General features: G+C 40.5%; 1 protein-coding gene and 1 long non-coding RNA gene across 3 annotated transcripts in view; one reads left to right on the top strand and one right to left on the bottom strand.

The window, feature by feature from the left end:
• Nucleotides 1-242: 242 nt before the first annotated feature.
• LOC143422014 (uncharacterized) lies at nt 243-11,096 on the bottom strand. Its single transcript, XR_013101599.1, has 5 exons — nt 10,748-11,096; nt 5,238-5,388; nt 4,667-4,746; nt 4,410-4,543; nt 243-452 (listed from the first exon to the last, which is right to left on the bottom strand). It is a non-coding gene; the product is annotated as an uncharacterized LOC143422014 (long non-coding RNA).
• The window catches only part of ngef (neuronal guanine nucleotide exchange factor), a 33,663-nt gene continuing 10,657 nt past the window's right edge, over nt 243-23,248 (top strand). Inside the window, exons 1-8 of one of the 2 annotated variants that reach the window (XM_004572477.5) lie at nt 243-458; nt 5,254-5,359; nt 12,273-12,620; nt 12,957-13,021; nt 16,703-16,953; nt 17,828-17,988; nt 18,090-18,242; nt 20,043-20,172. In XM_004572477.5, the coding sequence (XP_004572534.3) occupies nt 251-458; nt 5,254-5,359; nt 12,273-12,620; nt 12,957-13,021; nt 16,703-16,953; nt 17,828-17,988; nt 18,090-18,242; nt 20,043-20,172 (1,422 nt within the window). In that variant the 5' untranslated portion in view covers nt 243-250. Of the gene's footprint in view, nt 459-5,253; nt 5,360-11,095; nt 11,757-12,272; nt 12,621-12,956; nt 13,022-16,702; nt 16,954-17,827; nt 17,989-18,089; nt 18,243-20,042; nt 20,173-23,248 lie in introns of those variants that run through there. The other variant, XM_076892135.1, reaches the window with a different exon arrangement.

Here is a 23,248-nt window from a genome sequence, read left to right on the forward strand (position 1 = left end):
GTTAACAACATTATTGCTGTACGGATAGGAGCAAGAGAGGGCTGAGGATTCCCTTTTCTGATCTTAAAATTGTTTTCAACTGTATTCTTTTTTTTTCTTTTCATTTTTCACGTGAATTTCTGATTCCAAGTGATGGATTTATTCCTGGATTCTGGCTAACTATGGCAAATTTCTTTCCACTCATTTCCTCAACACCAAACAACATTTTCCAGTCTTAGTTTTTCACGAAAATTGAGCAATAGATTTCACTATGTCTGTAGCTACCCTGTTCAGGGGTAAGTGGGGACAGAAACCAAAAGACGTCACAGAAAAGCAACCAGTTGTGGTTCAACCAAGCCAAGAGGAACATGATGATGATGACTCCAGCACTGGATTTAGTAGAGAACCTATTCGCAGAAACTCCCGCTTTTACCGGTCAATGAGGAAGAAGAGACTGATCTCATCTGAGCAATCTGAAAGTAAGACAAGAAGACTAGTACAGAATTTGGCTGTGACCACAATTCAACAATGAATTTGCAGTTAATTTGAAGTTAATTTTAGCTGGGCTTTTAGCCCAGCTAAAATCTTTTTTTTTTTTACTTAGATGCTAGATGTATAGTTAACTTTAAATTAATCATTTATATATAACTGTGCTTAAGCTAGGTTATGAATTCATTTCTCACACGTTGTTATCAAAGGCATCGTGTTAGGGACTGCTGTAGTTAATGGTGCAGTTGTTATTGAAAGTAGAACAAAGGCAGTTTCTATCCTTCAGTAGAAATCTACATGAATACAACCTGAGAAACTGGTTCTGTTTGAACCGCATACAGCGGTGAATAATGTATTTCCCACGGGTAAATGGACTGGCGTTCAACCTATGACCTCATCAAAGCAAGAACAACCTTGAGTTTAAATGTTAAAATGAACCTACCTGGATAACGATATATTGTTAAGTATATATACTTAATGTCTTGCTATATATATATATATAACCCCAATATATAACCCCAATTTTGAACAAACAAACAAACAAGCATGCTGTTTAAATGCTGTGTAAATAAGACTGGGATTTGTCTCTGCCTGATTTCCCCAATGACTTTCTGCTTCAATGAGCCCCTCTAGGACTACACTCACTTCAACACCAGGTGAACTACGACTCAGCTTGACCTCAGCAGAAGTGGCCCACATGAAGTTGCAGGCCCTGACAGTATACTAGAATGGACACAGAGATTGTGCCAGTCAGCTGTCAGATAATGGGATCTCATCAGTGTTTCATACAGCCTGCAAACCTTGAGAATAAGGACTTGTATATATGTCTCCTATTCTTGGACCACTTATGCCCTCAGTACAATAATTCAACAAACTCAGCAGCAAAAACTTGCAAAACCTGACCTGAGCTTCTCCCTCTTCAGTTGGTTCCTGGACTTCTTAATCACTAGATCCCCCTAGGTTGTGTATGAGACCTCTCATACACTGCTCGGTAGAATATCAAAGCTCTCACATTGTGACGTTTGTAGATGACACAGGAGTGGTGAGATGGAGAACCAACAGTGATGCGTCTGACTACAGGCAGGAATTACAAAACAACCAGCAGGCTGGTGCTCTAGAAAACCAAGGAGATGATTGTGGATTTCAGGAAGTGTAGAATCCCCCCCGTCACACTCCTATACATCGAGGGAGTAGCTGTTGAAGAGGACTCCAGCTGTAAGGATCTCAGTGTACATCTTTAAGAGGACCTTTTCTGGAGTCACAAGACATCCTTCCTTGTTCAGAAGACGTACCACCGTCACTACTTTCTTAGAAAGTTCAGGTTCACTGTATTTTGGGGCTAAGTATTGACCACAACAGGAAAAGACTCAGCTGTGTTTTAGAAGAAAGGTCACACTGTCAAAAAAAAAGAAGCCAAGTAAGTCCACTGTGACCAACCATTATTGAACACAAGGGGTGGATTATGACACCAGCTATTAGTCAGCTATACTCCTACTTCTACTACACCTTGCTCCAAGTCACCATCAGTAATTCACATGATTGTGTGTTGGAGTAATGTCATACAGAGGTTTTACACCTTGGTCCCTTACAGTCAAAATTATTTTTTCCCCACATCTCAGCTCATGTGACAGCCAAGATGGTTACTAGTGGCTTGTGACTACAATGACCAGAATGAATGAAAACCTACGCAGGGATCTTTTTAAAATCCTAATATCTATATCTATATATCTATATATCTATATATCTATATATCTATATATCTATATATCTATATCTATATCTATATATCTATATATCTATCTCTCTCTCTGTCTCTCTCTCTCTCTCTCTCTCTATATATATATATAGAGAGAGAGAGAGAGAGAGACGGAGCAATACTGGAAGAGCATATGGGAGAAGGACGCAACCCATAACGGCAATGCTCAGTGGCTAGTGGATCTGAGGGCAGACCATAGCAACCTCCCTGAACAGGGTCCAGTAACAATCACGGTGGGAGACATCCATGCAAGGGTCTCTAGTATGAAGAGTTGGACAGCACCAGGCCCTGACATGGTTCATGCCTACTGGCTGAAGAAGCTGACTGCACTCCACGAGCGTCTGGCAGCACAAATGAACCAGCTGCTAGTTTACGAGAGACACCTGGAATGGCTAACCGAAGGTCGGACGGTCCTGATCCCCAAGGACCCCAAGAAGGGACCAGTCCCATCCAACTACCGACCAATAACCTGCCTCAATACTACATGGAAGCTCCTGTCAGGCATCATATCGGCTAAGATGAACAGGCACATGGGTCAATACATGAGCGGGGCACAGAAAGGGATTGGCAAGAATACCAGAGGCACAAAACACCAGCTACTGGTAGACAGAACAGTCAGCCGAGACTCCTGTACATGGATGACATCAAGCTGTATGCCAAGAGTGAACGAGACATCGATTCACTGATCCACACTACCAGGATATACAGCAATGACATCGGGATGTCATTCGGGCTGGAGAAGTGCAGTCGGATGGTAACAAAGAGAGGGAAGGTAGTCAGGGGATCGAGCTACCAGAAGGCAACATTGCAGACATGGAGGACAGTTACAAGTACCTGGGGATCCCGCAGGCGAATGGGAACCATAAAGAGGCCGCTAGGAAACCTGCAACCACCAAGTACCTGCAGAGGGTCAGACAAGTCCTGAGGAGTCAGCTGAATGGTAAGAACAAGATCCGGGCTATCAACACCTACGTCCTGCCCGTGATCAGGTACCCTGCTGGTATAATAAGTTGGCCAAAGGAGGAGATAGAAGCCACTGACATCAAGACAAGAAAGCTCCTTACCATGCATGGAGGGTTTCACTCCAAGTCCAGCACCCTGAGGCTGTACACTAAGCGGAAGGAAGGGGGCCGGGGACTGGTGAGTGTCAGCACCACAGTCCAGGATGAGACAACGAACATCCAAGAATACATTGGGAAGATGGCCCCAACTGACCGAGTGCTCAGTGAATACCTCAGGCAGCAGAAACCCAAGAAAGAGGAGGGAGACGAGGAACCATCATGGAAGGACAGGCCCCTGCACGGTATGTACCACCGGCAGATAGAGGAGGTGGCTGATACCCAGAAATCCTACCAGTGGCTGGACAAAGCTGGACTGAAAGACAGCACAGAGGCACTAATCATGGCACCACAAGAACAAGCTCTGAGCACAAGATCCATAGAGGCTGGGGTCTATCACACCAGGCAAGACCCCAGGTGCAGGCTGTGTAAAGATGCCCCTGAGACAATCCAGCACATAACAGCAGGGTCCAAGATGCTAGCAGGCAAGGCATACATGGAACGCCATAACCAAGTGGCCGGCATAGTGTACAGGAACATCTGTGCCGAGTATAACCTGGAAGTCCCGAGGTCAAAATGGGAGATGCCCCCAAGGGTGGTGGAGAATGACCGAGCTAAGATCCTGTGGGACTTCCAGATACAGACGGACAAAATGGTGGTGGCTAACCAACCGGACATAGTGGTGGTAGACAAACAGAAGAAGACGGCCGTAGTGATCGATGTAGCGGTTCCGAATGACAGCAATATCAGGAAGAAGGAACACGAGAAGCTGGAGAAATACCAAGGGCTCAGAGAAGAGCTCGAGAGGATGTGGAGGGTGAAGGTAACGGTGGTCCCCGTGGTAATCGGAGCACTAGGTGCGGTGACTCCCAAGCTAGGCGAGTGGCTCCAGCAGATCCCGGGAACAACATCGGAGATCTCTGTCCAGAAGAGCGCAGTCCTGGGAACAGCTAAGATACTGCGCAGGACCCTCAAGCTCCCAGGCCTCTGGTAGAGGACCCGAGCTTGAAGGATAAACCGCCCGCAGGGGTGACCTGGGTACCAGTTATTTAACCTGAAAACAATTACAGACCTAGATAATGGAATTTTAATATAAACCTTCAAAACATGTCTAAAAGCACTCTTACCTTAAGCTATGTTTCTTTCCTCTTGCAATTTTTATAGCAAATCTCTGATGTTCAAGTGGAATGGCCTTTAATCCATCCATTCTCTTCCACTTATCCTTATCAGGGTTGCGGGGGGACTGGAATCTAACACAGGGCTGAAATGTTATAAAGCCAGAAGAAAAAATGGAGATTGATTCATTCAGTCTTCATCCAACTACTGGTCCCAGTGAGATTTCCTGAATCCTTGTTGTTGAATTACACTTAGTCTAGCCCCTCACCAATTTGCCTTTGGAGAGCCTATCAGGCACAAATTGCCTCTGAAGACATAGGTCCTAGGATCACTTTGGCACCTAAATCACTTTAACATAATAAGACAGTTACTCATAGCGGAGGGATGTTTACATTCAAGTGATAAAGTACTTTAGTGATAACTGAATAGCAGAGTTACAGGTCAACAAAGAGGGCTTAGTATTCTTTTCATTTCCTATTACCAGTAGACACCTTTTACTCTGACAAAATACTTTACCTCAAAATTGAAATGTTTATCTCATGGCTGCTGGCAGTGACCTGTGTCTGTACAGAGTAATTAACTTTTTAAGGTGCTCTGAGTGTTTGAAAACCTAGAAAAGCAATGACAATCTAACACTTCAGCCAGTTTAATTACAAAAATTCATAAAAAAAAAACCCCAAACTACTTCACATAGGAAACAGGTGTGAGTGAAAGAGAAAGACAGAAAAACAGATAGATTTTTTGTAACCCACTAGAAATAAGTGATTAAAATGTAGCCATTTTAACTACTGTGTAATTTTCAAATTCCTCCCTACTATATCTATAAATACACTCTCTACCTTTCTAACTTTCCAGATTCCACCAGGCTTACTTTGGACCACAGTCCATCCAGTAGTGCAGGATCTTCCTCCTCTCATTCTCCCTTACCCCACAAGTCACCTTTGTTGCCAGGGGCTAGACGGTGAGTCTGCATGCCTTCACTGCCCAACCCTGTAACCAAACACACCCAGAAAACAAACAATCACATAACAATGCTTGCTTGAACATTGTACACTGCTTTATAATTAACACCTGGCACTCTTAGTGGCTTATCATATCTGTGATAAGCACACAAGTCTCTGTGAAAGTTAAGTCTTTGTTCTTCTCGTGGTTCTAGGTCGTTAATCAAGAGTTTTCTGTTTTGACTTTTGAATCGTGTTAATTCATTATTGTTTTGATTGAAGAAGTGGGATTTGTTTCTAGATTCTATTAATTATCTTTGCACTTATGAGTTTTCCTATCTCTGTTTGTTTCCAATTGTATTATTTTATGTAACTGATATAGTCATAAATTACTTTATGTTTGTTAGTTCCCTTCTGGTCTCTTAGTTTCATTTCTGTGTTTTGCCTTTATTATCTCCCATGTTCAGCCGGTCTTGTCTTGTGTCTGTTTACCCTTTTGTGTGTGTCAAGCTCAGGTGTCTTAGTCTTGGTATTAGTTCCTGTTTTATTTTGATAGTTCCTTGCCTCATGTGCTTTATGTTCAGTTTTACTTTTCCCAATTTCTTTACCCTGATTAGCTTCAGCTCTGTTCCCTGGTATTTCCCCATCTCCCTAATTAGTCTCCTGTATATATTCTCTGTTTCCCTCTGTCCTTTGTCAGAGCACTTGCCCTTTTTTTGTCTTCAAGTTCCTGAGTGCTTGTTTTTTAGTGGTCTTCCCCAGTGTAGGTTTTCTGTTGACAGAAGAGTTAAAAAATAAGAGACAAAAATACCCATCAAGTCAAGCAAATTTATAATATTTGAAATTACTAATAAGAACAAAGGATTCATGTGGTGAAAGGCGTAAGATAATCTGATTAAGTATGTCTAAAGTGGTGCATTTTAAGAAAAGATTTGAAAATGCAAAGATGTTAAACTGACTGGATCTTATATACCCCTTTTCTAATGAGCTCTGAGCTCTACCTGAGCACTCATTGTGCTTTATACAATTTGCCTCATTCATCCATTCATATAGAGAGCAACTTGGGATTAGTATCTTGCCTAGTGATATTTGCCATGCTGGAGCATCCAGGGGTCAAATCACCAACCTTCTGATTAGTAGATTACCTGCCAGATATGCTGGCTTGACCTAAAAAGTCACATTTGACTTTTTAGTCACATTTGACATTTGACAACCATACATATGACAGTAAAAAGGCCTGTATTGTAACTTGCGTCTAAAGGGTCACCCTCGCTGCCCCACAGCGCCGCGCTAAATCATCAGAGGGGTCATGCAGGGGCAAGAGGGCATCCTTTTTCATCGGCTACCTCTGTCCAACCCACCTGAGGGTTGCTGACGTGTACCATTGACTCTGGCTTCCAAGGAATCATCTCCTCAGCCATTGGCAAGCTCTAGCTAAACCATGGGATTAGTCACGTTTACAAAACATTGTTTGAGGCTGGACCAGCCAAAATACCAGACAAGTAGATGTGGCAAAAGTAAAGGTACTGTTAAAAAATACTTTGGTAAAAATTGAAGTTCTGATTCAATTTCTTTACTTAAGTAAAACTGAAAAAAAAAGTTTCTGAAATGTACTCAAAGAAAATAAAAAATAGCTCTTCAGAGGACATTTTAACCAGCTATTTTTATGCAAAGCTAACTGAACATTGCAATATATTAATATAATAAACTATATGTACATGGGAATACAAACTTTGTTTCCGTGTAAATTTTATTTCTAATAAATGCACTCAGCTTGAATTAGATATATAGCAGAGGAAAAGAAGGAGAATCTTTAAAAAACAGCTCTATTTTCTGTCTAACACATTGTAGATGGTGACTTTGCCTCCACACCTAAACAGAAACATGAGTACATTCCGGGGTTAAACTGGGATTCAGCAGGTGGGAGAATCCTAAAATCGGTTGTAGCAGCTCAGGGTGGGGAAAAAAATCACAACTCACAATAATTTCTTTTGTGGGCTCCATCGGATTTTCAGTGTATTGGCTGTGATCAGCTGACCATTCAGCAAGATGTGAGCACATTTATGAGCAGTCTTCACTAATTTCCCTCCCCTACATTGACAGCATACTGTTTATACTGTATTAATAGTAGGTGGTATAACTTTGGTATGAAGGGGAAACTCAGTGAATGAATCTTAGCATCATCAGCTTAAACTTAATTCTCAATTTTAATAATTCTTGATGCATTTTTTTTGGTTTGTTATTTTGCTTTGATTCTTTGTAAGGCGCTTGGAAAGTAAAGGACTTCTTTAAATTTCTTGAAGATGTTTCACCTCTCATCCGACAAGCTTCTTTAGTTCCAAAACTAAAGTGTCCCAGTCCCATCTGTACTCCACCATTTCGTTTTAAAACTAGAAACTTAAACCACCACTCTCCTTAGATTACCATAACCTGGATGACTGAGAACCTACACAGATACTCTGATTCTTTGTTTAACGCACAGCTCTGTAACACTTAGTTGTCACCATGTAAACGTGAGCGTTTCACCTACATTTGTGACTAAAAATGGACCTGCAATATAAACATGTATAAGACGAACGTGAATAAAAAGTAAAATAATCTAAGGAGCTTGAAAAGAAAGCGACTGGTCCTTTTGAAGTTTCTTCACAAAACTTAAAGAAATGACATGACATGTCATTTACATCATGGAGCCTTGCTCTTAAAAAACTGACAGAGATGTAACACTGTCTGTGAAGCTGGATTTAAGAAATAAGTGCTTAAAGTTAAAGTTTTAAAAACATGTTTAGTGCCATCTTCTGTCAATAAGTGATGTTATGTGCTTGGTTGGTTGGCTAATAGACTTAAATTAATTTATGCTAGCTAGTTAAGGAGAAAATTGATAACTCAGAAGAAAATAAGGACACTAACAAACAAAGATTTTTATGATAAGAAAACAAGTGTCCACTTTCACTTTACTGGCTGTTGAAGACACTCTGTGTATTTTGCTGTGGTTTCTGACACACAACAAATAAGTCAAACTTTCTTTGTTGCCTAGTCTTAGACTTCTCATGCTGTGCTAAACAAGCCTTCTCCATGAATTCAAACACCTTTTTAAGAGTATTCTCATCTAGAAGCATAGAAAGTCTCGGATCTGCTCTTCTTTAGCACTTCTCTGGTAAAATTTGTTTGTCTCACCTGTTCATTAAGCAGCTGGTGCTGTGCCTTCTGGAGGATTTTTGTTGCCTGGAAGTCCTTAACTGAAGAGCTCATTTGCAGACTTTTAGAAATAATCCTGTTTTGTCTTCATCTGAGGCTGAATTCTCAGGTGGTTCCTGCAATTAGCCATCTTATGTGCTGTTTGCTCATACTGATGTACAAGCTTTAGGCAGTCCTTGCCAAAGTGGGTTAAAATTGTATGTAGTTCACATACATGGGTCAGTACTGCAGACAGAAACATGGGTGTGCCATGGATTCCCCAATCTCACCCACTGTGGCCAACTTGTACATGGAAGAAGTGAAAAAGAGGGCTTTGTTATCTTACCCTGGAACACCACCAAGTCATTGGTTCAGGTATGTAATGGCACCTGGGTGAAAATCAAATCTCAGGACCAACCACAATTCACTGATCACATTAACTCAGTGGACCAACACATAAAGTTCACCAGGGAGAATATGAAAAGTGCCAGGTTACTAATGGGGGACATTTAAAAGTTGATGTGTACCATAAACCTACGCATACGGATTAGTATTTAACGTTCGACTCTCATCATCCACTGGAGCATGCACACCATCCCCACAGACACAGTGGCCAGGGAAGCAGAAGAACGTCACATCAGGAAGGCCCTGAGAATATGTGGTTATCCCAGCTGGACTTTTGTTGAAGCTGGGAAGGCGCATAAAGAAAGCTCCAGTCGATCCAGGGGAGGACAACCACTGCCTAAGCGGAAAAAAAACCCCTGGTGATGCCATATGTGTCAGGAGTATCAGAACAGTTGAGATGCATTTATCCCTCTGTGGCGTTTAAACCCCAAAACACGCTGCACCAAGAATTGGTCCACCCCAAGGATCGGGTCCCCCAACACAAACGGAGTAATATAGCGTACGCTGTTAAGTGCCATGATTTATGTATCGGGGAAACCAAGCAACCTTCGGATGGCACAACACAGAAGAGCTACCTACCAACTCTGCAGTCTATTTGCACCTACAGGCCAGCGGGCAGTCTTTCAATGATGAGGATGTACAAATCCTGGACAGGGAGGAACGCTGGTTTGAGCGTCGAGTCAAGGAGGCCATTTACGGGAAAAAGGAAAGACCATCTCTGAATCAAGGAGGTGGCTTAAGGGTACATCTTTCACCATCTTACAATGCTGTGATTGCAGCCATTTCCCAACCCTCTGTGAATGGTAGTCATGGCCATTGATCAGTGGTCTTTGATCAGTAGTTGTTGATCAATGGTCATGATAATTTGCATATTAATGATCAAGGAACTGATCTCATTCAGTGGTCCTAGTTTCAGTCATTGGGCACTTCTCATCTTTCAACATTGTCAGAATATGTCTTTTTCCCCTTTTCAATTCAGTTGTTTTAAGTAAACTGTGAAACTTTATTTGTTATTTTTTACTGTAGATGAAGTGCAAAGGGTTTAACTATTGCAGTGTGTACTTTGCATTAGATGGAGGAGTTGTACAGGGAGGCATAGGCAGGAATGATTTCCTGTGTCATTCAGTGGTGCATTTGGGTAATCTCAGTCTCACACTGAACTCCTTTGACTGGTCAGCACGTAATGGAGTGGTTGGTCCAGCATTGTACTTATCTTGGACATCATCTGCCTCTCCAACAGCACCTTAAGGGAGTCCATCTCCATCCCCACAACATTACCAGCCTTGCGGATCAGTTTATTGAGTCTCTTCGCATCTGCGACCCTTAACCTGATGTCCCAGTGTGGAACAGCATAGAGGACAGCACTGGCCACAACAGACTAATAGAAAATCCTGAGCATTGTCCAACGTCAAAGATGTCTCAGCCGCCTTAGAAAATAGACAGAACTCTGTCCCTTCCTGTACAGTGCAGTGGTATTTTTTTTTAACCCAGTCCAGTTTATTATCTATGTGTACTCCGAGGTATTTATGGTCCTCTACAATATCGACCCCCTGGATTGAAACAGGGGTCACAGGTTCCTGGTCCTCCTAAAGTCCACGATCAGTTCTTTGGTCTTTGTTACGTTGAGCTACAGATGATTCTGCTCACACCACGTTACAAAGGAGCCAACCACAGCCCGGTACTCTGTCTCATCACCCTCTCTGATGCATTCAGTCACTGCAGAGTCATCAGAAAACGTCTGAAAATGGCAGGTCTCTGTGCAGTGGCTGAAGTATGTGGTGTAGCGGGTGAAGAGGAAAGGGGAGAGCAGCAGTATATTAATGACTAACCTCGTATTGTGGATGGATTATCTCTGTGGTTCTCCTGACTGACGTTTGGTCCGTTTACAGCATCCTGCCATGCGATTGCATTTGCTCCTAATCATTGGGAACCCTCACATTAACTTTTATCGAGTGGAAAAAAGTCCTCTGTTCGTTAGCGTTCGTCCTCCAGCTTTACTGTTTATGTTATGCTAGCATAGCTTTTTCGCGCTAGCGATCACGTAGCACATCATTATATACCAACTAGCCCAACTTCAGTAACCCTACAAACGTTGCTGCTGTTTACTTTCCTGTCTTCATTTATGTTGGAAGTGATAGTAGAGCTGTATGTTTTAATTTGTTTTAGAAATCCCTCATTGTATATTATATTTAGAGGGAAGCTAGCAAGCGAACTCCCTGCTAACTTCTAACTCTGTTAAATGTCATAAATTCCGTTTTCATGGATGCTTGGATGTTAAACTTAATTGTTACACCTGATAGAGCAGAACGTTGATCATTTTATTACAGATGAAAGAATTTAGACAGTTTTTAACTCTCAGTAATGCTGCAGTGTTCGTTTGACTTATGGACCTGCAGCGGAGTTTGGGCCCAGACATGGCTAATGACATCAGACTTACAGACCGGATAGGTCGGGGCTGGTCAAGGATAAGTCTTTCCAGGGTTTTCATGATGTGGGAAGTCAGTGCCACAGGTCTCTAACCATGGGGGGGGCACTGGGACATGGCGTTTTTGGTACAGAAATAAGGGATGATGTCTTCCACAACACTGGACCCTCTGCGGACTTAGACTCATCATGAACAGTTTATGAAAGACTCCACAAAGCTGGAGGGCACAGGGACTCACCTTGTCTGGTCCAGCAGACTTGCCCGAGTGGAGTCTTCTCATTTTTCTCTGAACCTGGTCATGAGTGAAAGTGACAGGTGGGGGAGGGGTGTCAGGACTTTCACAGGAGGCTATGGTGGAATGTGGAGACAGAGGGAGAGTGGATTGCAGGCTGACTACAGGTCAGGTCAGAGGGGTGAGCATTTACCTCAGTTTTGAATCTGTTAAAAAACACATTCAGCTCATTGGCTTTGTCCTCACTGCCCCAGCTTCTTTGCTGTTGGATGACCTGGATGCAGTGATTGTCGTCATGCTACTCCACACCTCTGTCATGCTATTCTGCTGGAGTTTCCACTCCAGCTTTCTCCAGTAATTGTCCTTAGCCTCTCTCATCTTGCCCTTCAATAATGCCTGAACCATTCTCACCTCGCTAATTAATTAACAATACGTTGACCAAGTTAATCCAAGTCTTTCTCCAAGTTTCTTCACTTACATCTACATGAAACTAGTTATATAAACTAGCAGCTAATTTAAAGATTTCTCATGCACAAGGGCAATATATTTTCCTGTGATAATGAAAAAACCTAATTATAATATCCAGTAAATATGCACACAAATTTAAGAATTTGCTGTTGTCAGTTAAGCTTTAGATGATGTGAATGGCTTCTGTACATGTATTTCTAAGGTGTGTTTCTTGTTTTTCTTCTGTCAGATGTAGTCCTCAGCTCTCGCGGCAGCCTCATCATTCCAGAGATTTGTTGCCAAGCAATGGTGAGTTCAGTAGCACACATGCTCTGTACAACCAGAATGCTGCGGATAAGAGAAGAGGAGGAGTGGGAGGAAAGAGGACTGTGGAAATATCAGCTGCTTCATACAGCCAGCAAAGAGATTTTACAGCAGAAATGAGCACGGACTGGACTCACAACAGTGACAGTGAAGCCATAGAAGAGCTTTCTGAGCAAACAGCTAAAGCTTGCACTGTGAAGGATACCAGAAGGAAGACCATGAACTCACAACAGCCTAATTCTGAAGGAGACCAGGATATCCACATGAACCACAGGTCAGATCAAATTACTTTAGAAATAGAGATATAAATATTTTAGAAATAGAGATATAAATTTATAAAAAAAATTAAAAATCATTTGAATTCTGATGAAAGCAAATAATATGACGAGAAATTAGACAAATAAATAAGATAAAAATGCTTATTGTTTTTTCACAAAATAAAATTACACATTGTAAGAATGTATATTATGAATTATATTATCTTATGAAAAGATTTGAAATTTAGTAGTGATGACACACACACACACACACACACACACACACACACACCCAGAGAAAGCGAGAGATAAGCGCTCTCTTCACAAAGGTATGTCCTTTTTTTTCTTCGTAGGGTGCTGAGAAATGGAGAATGCTCACAGACAATCTGCCACAGTCTCAAAATCATCAAAAATATTGGTGAGTTTGACAAAGGGTGAGAGTAGTGCATATATTACACCCACCATCAGAGCTATTGCTAGAAAACCCTTTTGTATTTGTTTCTATATTATGGCTAATATAAGCAGTGGTAAGTCACACCATTCATGTAAGCTCTCTAGCACTTTACTAATTCAATAATATGCATGATAAAATCTTCCTGTATGTAGATTCAGATCGCTGACTGGTTAAGCAATTTTGTGCCTCATATAGAGTTTCCTGGATTGATAGACTACTCCACACAGTCTAATTCACTTTGGATGATTTTTACAGGGATTAGTAGAAATTTACTCATGATGGCAGCATTTAAGAATATAATAAAGAATTCTAAATCTTAAAGTGGAACAATACAGTACACATAGACCATATGTTTCTCTAAAGTCTGTGCATTTATTTTTGCTATGTGTGAGACTGTACTTTCACCCTGCTCTTATGTAATTCAAGTCCAGTTCTACACCCACAAAAGTAATCTGCAGTATATGACTGAGGAAGATTACACAACATGTTCCAATTTCTGCACCAGCAAACTTTCAGCCCACCTGTGAGAAGCACAGTTTAGCTGTGTTGGGGTGTCTGTAGCTCAGGATGTGGAGAGGTTCATCTTATAATTTGAAGGTTGGTAGTTTATATCCCTGGCTGCTCCAGTCTCCAGTCTGCATGCCTAAGTATACTTGGGCAAGATACTTAATCTCAAGGTGGTCTCTGAAGATATGCTCCTCAAGAATAAATGTGTGTGAATGTTAGATAGAAAGCACTTGGGTGTAGGAAAAATAGTGCTTGAATGATTGTTTGGGTTTGGGATTGATTGTGTGTAAATGTGTGAATTTGTAAAGGGCTTTGCATGCTCAAGCAGAATAGAAACAAGCTATATAAGAACCAACCAGTCCAATTATTAATAACAAATTTTAATTATCCAGAGTTTCTATTAATATTTTGTTAGTATATATTTAAGTTTTTCTAAGGAGCTTGAAAAGTAAGTAAATGGACTTCTTTATGTTTTGTGAAGACGTCTCACCTCTAAACGTTTTCTTCAGTTCTAAAACTTATCCATGGAATGAACCAGTTTTTCTACTTCTTCGGTTTTGATTTTGACCCAGGTATCACCACATATCATATCAACTCAGTAGATAGAAACATAGTTCACCAGGAAAGATACAGGGAAGACTCAAAAGATAATGCACTGAGGAGCATATAAGCCTTAACACTGTTTAACGAGTTTACCAGAAGCCCCCCACACAGTCTGGTATCTAGTGTTTCACTCCCATCACCACCAGGAACAACAACTTGTGATGAATCAGAAAAGATGCACAGGAAAAAAGGTCAGACCCCAAGCAGGGAGAAAAACAGAATAACATAATATAACATGACATAACATAACACTGTTGTCACTCATGTAGCAGGATACTCAGACAAACTGATCCAGCTACACTCTCAGAGAAAAACTGGTTCAATCCAAAGACAAAACTAAAAAATACGAACTAAGCAACATAACGTATTCTGTGCAGTGCAGCACATTTGCACTACATTTCTTTAATGCAGAAACCAAACAGCCACTCTATAAATGCATGATGTAACATAGAAGAGCCACCTCAATAGGACAAGACTTAGCTGTACATCTGCAACTAAAGGATAAAGGTCATTCTTTTGAGGATGCCAGTGTTCACATTTTGGACTGAAAACTAAAAGGAGCCATCTATGTCCACTGTGAACAACCATCATTAAACAGCGAGGGTTTGTTATGACACCAACTGTCAGCCACCTACAATGCAGTTTTGAGATCATTTCCCAGGCGCCTCAAACCGCACTCACATCTTAGGTCAGGTGTCCTCAATAGGTCACAAAAAAGGTGGAGACAATATCTCACAATGGTTTCACTTGAAACTTCTGGTGATAAGGGACAACACCCAGTATGGGTTTAAATACCTGGGACTCTCCACCATTTGATTTAGAACTGAATAAGCCTCCTGGATGAGAGGTGTCTTCTCAAAACTTAAAGAAGTCCAGTCACTTTCTTCCAAACTTCTTAGACTATCAAGGCCCGGATGACTGAGAACCTACACAGAAATTAAAAAATGTCATGAGAGTTTGATAATATAACAATACAAAGAGCATGCACACAAAGTAATTTAGACACCCCATTCTCAATAAATATTTGCCTAAATTCTGGATCGTGGTTCTATTGATTATTTGGAAACACCGACACATACTAATACCAAAAACAATTCCTGTATATTTTGGTTTTATTTTTATTTAATCTGTAAGTATCTTTGGTGGAATGGTGATTAGCAATGGCACCTCACAACCAGTGAATTGATCGATAGACTATATGACAGTTAATTTTGAGATAACTGCTAAAATCGACTTTTCAAAAAAATTTACAAATTACCACAGGGGAACAACTTACTGTAAATTAGCCACTGTTAGCCATCCCAAGCAGATGGGACATTAGGCCAGCTGGGTGACAGTGAAGTGTAGCCCTAAACAGAAGCCCCTGGTACACCACCAGTCTCTGCACATTTCAAATTGATTTTCCCCATTCACACATCTGCTGAGGAAAAAACTCTTTAGCACATGTTTTCTATAAACAGCATTCTGGACTTTCTGGACACCACTCGGGTACCTGAGTGGTGCTGGGTTGAGATTCACGAGTCTGGAGCAGAATTAAAAACATGACATTCATTTAAGGTTATCACGTGTTTTGTGAGCAAATGCTTTTGCATATTCGTAGTGTTTCCCCCCTTAAATGAAATATCTACTTTGCAAGTATTGCAAGTTGCCCTGTTGTCATCCGTTCTCGTAAAGTATAATCAAACTTTTGAGCGTTTGAGCCACCGTGTTTCCTGCCAGGTAAATGACGCTCCGCAACGTGGTGACGTCATTCGGGGCGACTGGAATCGATAAGGGAATCGTTTGCAAAAATGGCAAAAAATTCCAAGGAATTGAGACAGTGGGAACCGGTTCTCAACAAGAACCGGGTTTTGATACCCATCCCTATCCTCAACTGTACCTAAAAGTGAAATGTGGATTATTAAACACAAGGTCTCTCTTCTAAATGACTGTTTGTAAATTATATAAATGCCCCCAAACTCCCAAGTGTTAACTCATTTGATCCTGAATTAACACACTTACCTTTGTCCACCCTAAATGGAAAACTCTAAAGTCAGTTTTATTTGTTGCTATCTATCCTCACTGTTTCTATCTGATTTCGCAGACCTTTTATCTGATTTAGTGGTCAGTTGAGCTAAAACTGAATTATAGTATAGGTTTTGTGGTTTCTAACCAATTTCATTTTACAATGACATCTAGAAGTGATGGAATTTTAACTTGTTCTAACAGTGGCATACTATTATAGCACCACACTCAAATTCAGTGAACTCTTTAAAACAATCCTATAACAAATGTTTGTGAAGGCAGACTAAATGGTTCACCTAACCATTTAGTCTGCCTTCACAATTTATACAATTGATTTTATACACTTGTGGCAATGAGACTAAAGAAACAAGTACATTTTCAGTTTAACTGACTAACCCAGAACTTTTATCCATATACAATAGTGTATGCCTTCTGTCTAGACACCGTATGAAAGAATGGTAATTGAAGCCACTGAAAAAATAAGCTGTATATGCATACTTAACGCGCACTAATCATTTTTTGACTCTTTAGCCTTCCTGTACCAGGAATACCGAGACACCTCCAAGCAGCAGGAGATTGAGCAGCGGCGTCAGCGTGACAACCTTTTTCCTGGGGTCAAGGCAGGGACTGTGGGGACAGACTCTGGTGTAATGTCTCCACCAGTGTTACAGCTGCAGCTGAGGAATAGTGCTCAGTCACTGACCTTGTGGCAGAACCTGGAAGCTGTGCAGGCAAGCGGTCTGCTTACTCAGTTACCGCACAAAGAAATTATAATGCAAGAGGTGAGCAATTTTGTGATGCCAAAAAGTTATTTGGATTGAGTAACGTTATTTATTACAGTAACATGTTTGATTTCAATGACGTCTTTAGAACAACTCCTTGTTTCACAAATGTTTGTAAAGGCAGACTGTATGGCGAGAGACCTTTATTGCAAACTGGGTTAAGTGTAACTAGATTATGTGTCTGTTATCTGAATTCACTTACCCTACAATGACAATCAGGATAAACAGTCACATGAAGCTGGTTATGAACTCGCTATATTAATCCAAGGTTTTGATTTTATTCACCTGTGGCAATGGGACTGAAAACACCTGCATTTAAAATTTAAAAGGACTGGCCCACTATGTTTAGTGTACTTTATTAGTCATAAACTTGGGAAATCCTTTAGAAAAAATACACTAAGCTCCAGGAAGTGTAACGATATGTACGTTTGACCTTAGCAGACTCAATCACAACAGGCACTTAATAAAGAGATCTTAGCATATGTGTGCATGCAAAACATATAAATGGCATACAAATAGACGAATGTACCAAGTGATACTAAAATATTTCAGTGTAGACCATAGCTTATGTGATAAGGTGGATAATCAATTAATTGTGGTGTTGGTCATTTGGTATTTGATCCTTCTACAAGTTAAAATTGCCCTGGGCAAGACACTGAACCCAAAAGTTGCTCCCAAGCAAACCACTAGAACTGGTGTGTGAATGGTTAGATAGTAAAAACACACTGTAAAGTGCAATGGTTAGAAAGGACTAAGTAAAGACTATTTGCCCAACTGGTAGACAGACTGACAATGCTGCTGAGAAACAAATTAAAAGACAGCTGCCCTGGTAGTGATTTGTTTATACTGTATTGAAATTTCCTTTTGTCCCTAGGCCATGTTTGAGCTGGTCACTTCAGAGGCATCCTACTACAAGAGTCTGGAAATTTTAGAGACACATTTCCTACGTAACCCTGTTTTAGTGAACACGCTAAGCCAGTCCGACATGCATTTTCTGTTTTCCAACATTGAGGAAGTGATGAAAGCCAGTGAAAGGTGGGACAGTATATGTTAACCAAAATCAGTTTATTAAGTCTTAACTGTGAAGTTTAGCCACACAATGTGCTTGAGTTATAGAAATCTCATAATTTTTTCAGGTTCCTGATGGATCTTGAACACCGAATTGAGAAGTCTATTTTGATTCCTGATGTGTGTGACATTGTTTATTACCATGCAGCAAAACACTTCAATGTGTTTATCACATACGTCATTAATCAGGCGTACCAGGAGAAGAACTACAGACGCATTTTGTGAGTATTATATTTCATATGCCTTCTTCATACACAAATAGTTAAATTATGGAGTGTTGTATGAGTCATTTTTTTTGTTGTTGTTAGAAAAATATGAATGATCGTAATTTATATTTATTTACACTTATATTTTTTAAAAATTCATTTTTCATAGTGTTTTTGTTTCTGTTAAAACAACACAATATAGTTCCTGCTATTTTTGTAAGCATTGCTGTTAATGATAAATACATGCTTGGAATTAGAGAAAGTTTTAAAATAAATATCATCTGTTAATGTTTTAAGTCTCTGTTAAGCAAGTTTTTGTAATGACAAATGTTGAGAAAATGCACAGTGTTGTTGGGTATGACCAGTACAATGGGAGAAATAATTATTTGATGCCTGATGAATTTTGTAAGTTTGCTTATAAATGAAATCTGTTAATAAATTTTTAATAGAGACAGACAAAATATCAACAAAAAAAAGATGCTTTTACATAAAAGTTATACATTTATTTGCACGCCATTGACTGAAATAAGTATTTAATCTCTAAGCAAAACATGACTGGGTCAACTTTGGTTGCCAAGTACAATAGAAAGACATTTCTTGTAGTTGGTCACCAGGTTTCAGGAGGGATTTTGGCTTACACGTCTTTAAGAAAAGTCTTTAATAAACTCAGTTTAACCTAACCTAACCTAACCTAACCTAACCTAACCCCTAACCCAATTTATAAAACCCAGATTATTGGCTTAATCCCTTTCTAGCTTCTAATTTTTTTCCTTTGTTTTCACTTCTTTCCAGGTAATTGGGAAATTTTTAAGGGGATTCTGGTTTCTTTCTTACTTTTTTGAAAGTGTTTTTACATTGTCTTAATTAATGGGGTTCATATGTATGTCATTGTAGTGATTTTCAAAATGTGCTCTCCAAATGTTGTCAGTTTGGATAGGTAATGATTGTGGGTTGTTTGTATTGTAGCTTTTCTGCCTATCTCATATCTAATTTTGGTTTCATTTCATATACAAGTTTCATGGGAAAATAATTTTATTTGCTTTATTCATGCAAAAGGCAGTTCATATTTAATTGCATGTAAGACTGCTTTTTTTCTTCACAATGTTTGGTGTTAGCCATGTATTGTTATTTTTTATTTTGCATTCTTGTTCAAATGTTTAGTATTTTGCATTTAAAGGCTGCAGTTATTGATTTTATGTAGGTGGACACTAAAGGTTTGATGTCATTAGTGACCATATAGGGACCTTATTTGTATCATCTTTGGTAGGGCCATATTTCTTTTGGTTATATATGACTAAAAAGAGACAGGAGAAAGAGCTAGAGGTGGCAGAGATGTTAAAATTTTTATTGGGAGTGATGAGAATGGACAAGATTGGAAATGAATACATCAGAAGGGCACCTCAGATTGAATGATTTGGAAAGATGCTTTGCAATGAGGAAGGGTGAATAGCAGAAGACGAGAGAGGAGATATATGTACTGTATGTAGTAAAGAAGGATATGCAGAAAGTGGGTATGCAAAAAAGGATAGGAACAGATTGAGATGGAGGCTAATGATTTGCTTTTATGAACCCTAAAGGGTGCAGCTGATTGCTCTTGATTCTAGTATGAATCTCTCCAAAGAACCTCCTTTTAACCTACCATTAAATATGTACAGGCCAAAGACATGTCATAGACATACTGCTGCACTGCCACTTTCCTTATCTCTCAACACATATAGAGATAAGGAGAAGAACATATAGTATATGGAGAACATATAGTATTCAAATAAGCAATGTGTTTGAATGTCCAAGTTCTGATTATGACTGTCTGTCCAGAGACGGAAACCAGCAATTTCGGGACACCATGGCTACACTAGAAAACTATCCATGTGTCAAGGGCCTGTCCTTTACATCTTTCCTCATCCTTCCTTTTCAAAGGATTACAAGGCTCAAGCTTCTTGTTCAGGTGAGTTTACCAACACTGTTATATCTATCTATCTATCTATCTATCTATCTATCTATCTATCTATCTATCTATCTATCTATCTATCTATCTATCTATCTATCTATCTATCTATCCATCCATCCATCCATCCATCCATCCATCCATCCATCCATCCATCCATCCATCCATCCATCCATCCATCCATCCATACGTAGGGATGGAAATCGAGAATTGGTTCCAGTAGTTCAGTTCCTTGGAATTTTTTAGCCTGCTAGACAAAGCGTCAGAAAGAATTGGCTGAAATGCTAAAATTGGGAGTAAAACAAGTCACATAGCATGTTGTGTAGCCCCCATAGTTCTTGTGGTGAAGACAGATACGTCTATACAGTTCTGTGTAGACTACTGGTAGGTGAATGAGGTGTCAGTCAGGGTGTTGGGTCTTTGACCCAGCATTTTTAGTTTATTTTGTATTCGTGATTCTTTCCGTTGCATCATGAAGATGTTTTAAGTTCAAGTTTATACAGATTAGTCTTGAGTTAGTTCTTTCATCCCTCAGAGATTATTTTTATTTCTGGTTCATGTTTTCATGTCTTTGTCTCATCTCTGTGTCTCCTCTGAGAGTCTGTCATGTCCTATGTGTATGTTTTCCCTGTCATGTCTCTGTTTATTCCCTCTCCGTCTCATGTTTGTGTTCCCTATTTGTTTCTCGGTTCCTTAATTGTGTCTCTGTGTTTCATCTCCCTCACCTGTTCCCATTTTCCTCACCTTGTGTTTCATCCTTTGTCTCCCCGAGTCTGTTATATGCCTCCATGTTTTGTAGATCCCCATTTCTACTGTCAAGCTTGTGTGTCCTTGTCAATGTTCGTGCGTTCATGTACTTCCTGTTTTATTTTGACAGTCACTCGTCCTGTGCTAAATGTGTGCAGTAATGCTTCCCCTGTCTCATTATGTCTAATTTGTTCCTGTTGTGTTCCCATGTATTTCCACTTCCCTCATCACCCAGTGATATATATTGTCTCTGTCTTCCTCACCCCTTTGTCAGATCATCTGTTCATCTTCCTCACGTGTTCCAGGTTTTCATGTTTCTAGTTTCATGTTCCTTGCTTCATGTGTCACATCCTTAATGATTTAGTTCATGCCCAGTTAATGTTTCCTAGTGACCTCTTGTCATTGTTTTGCATCTTTATTTAGCCTCAATAGCCTTAAAACCTAGTTTTGCCCTCAGAATGTCTGCATTTGGGTCCTTACTACAGCAATGACAGCAGCTGCAGCCAGTGACAGTGTCACAGTTTGACGTTTACTCCATGCCCCAGGTCCTGGATCGGTTTGGCACTGCTTGTTTTTTCACAACATTGGATTTAACTAAGGACTACTGGTAGATTACCTTGCCTCTATAGTTCAAGGAAAAACCAGCCTTCTGCACTCTGTACGGTTTGTAAAAATAAGTCACAGTTCTGTTCGGCTCGTTTGAAGCCCCAACCACCCTTCAATGCCTTATGGCTGTTGTGTCATGCTGCATATCCTTCCATCTACTTGGATGACGTTATCATCACCAGTGGAATCTGACCAGAGTATGTGAGTAGCCACAGTCCTGGAGTCTCTGAGGCTCGCAGCCAACCCAAAGAAGAGTGCAGTAGGACGACCAGATGTACAGTATCTGGAGTACCACTTAAGAAGTGGTCAGATACACCCTCAGATAGAAATAACAGCAGCCTTCACATTCTGCCTGCATCCCAAGACCAAAAAAGAGGTGAGATGGCTCTTGGGGCTGGCTGGTTACTACTGGTGGTTCATGCCCGACTTAGTTGACCAGCCCCTCACAGATCTGGTCCAGTGAACAGAGCAGTGGCAGGCAGGGTTTGTGCAAGTAAAGAAGGCTCTTTATGGGGAACGCCTGCTCCACAGTCCTAATGTTTCCCTACCTTTCATTCTGCCTACTGATGCCTGAATAAGGGGCTGGGGGCAGTACAGTGGAAAAGGAGTGCTTCGCCATGCAATGGGCAGTCGACTATATTCGTTATTGCCTCCTGGGCAACCCTTGTACCCTCTGTTCAGATCCCGGCTGAATTCACTCCATCGCATGAAGAATGCCAATACCTGGATCAACCAGTGATATCTGGCTCTCCAGTCTTTTAAGTTCAAGGTGATCCATAGGCCATGGGCGCAGATGCTTGTGGCTGATTTCCTAAGACAGGTTATTTGAATATCTGAATTTAAGTAGGATGCAGGAACTGGGGTGTGTAGAGCAGCAAAAGGCAGCTGTCCCCAGTTTGGAGAGTTTCCTGTCTGACAACAACCTAAACCTTGCCAATGGAGTCATAGACAACATTGTTGCATTCTTTGTCTCTTTGGTTTGGTTGGTAATTTATTTCAACATGTGAACAATATACAAGTACATTTAGAAAAGAAATAAGAGAGAAAAAAAAACTATACAAATTACATACAAAAAAAATACATTCTTTGTCTCTTTCAGACAACAGTTCAGTAAATATTTTCCAGGGACAGCAGAAGTGAATAGCTGGATGAGAAACGGCATCAGCATCAAAGCATCTGACATGTCTGAAGATTTTACAGTTGTTCAGCAGGAGAGTTTAATAGAACTGTCTTGTGACGAGACACTGAAGTCCCCTTTCAGAAATCAGACATGGTTGGACTTTTGGACACAGCTGCCCAGTAAATACTTTAGGGAAAGCCATGCACTTTCTTTTTCCATTTGTGACAAGCATGTTGAATGCTAAATCAAATCTCAGACTGAAGCTGACCTCAAATGACCTTTATATCACAGAACTGTCTGGAGCCATGCCCATCCTTTTCATTTGGTATGTAGGCTGTTTCCAGGAGCCAGGAGCATAAACCAGCTGTACTCCACTGAACCATCCAAGATCTCAGTGGCAGGGGAACAATATGAGAACAGCCCCACCAAGGGTGGTGACAGAGCATATCGGAGACGGCGGCAACTTATAATAACAATGCTCAGTGGCCCGTGGAGCTAATAACAGACCAAAGTAACCTCCCTAAACAGGATTAAGTAACCATCATAATGAGAAGACATCCAAGAAATAGACTCAAGCATGAAGAGCTGGACAGCTTGAAGAGT

Source organism: Maylandia zebra, linkage group LG14 (assembly GCF_041146795.1).
Source record: "Maylandia zebra isolate NMK-2024a linkage group LG14, Mzebra_GT3a, whole genome shotgun sequence".
NCBI classification, from domain to species: Eukaryota; Metazoa; Chordata; class Actinopteri; order Cichliformes; family Cichlidae; genus Maylandia; species Maylandia zebra.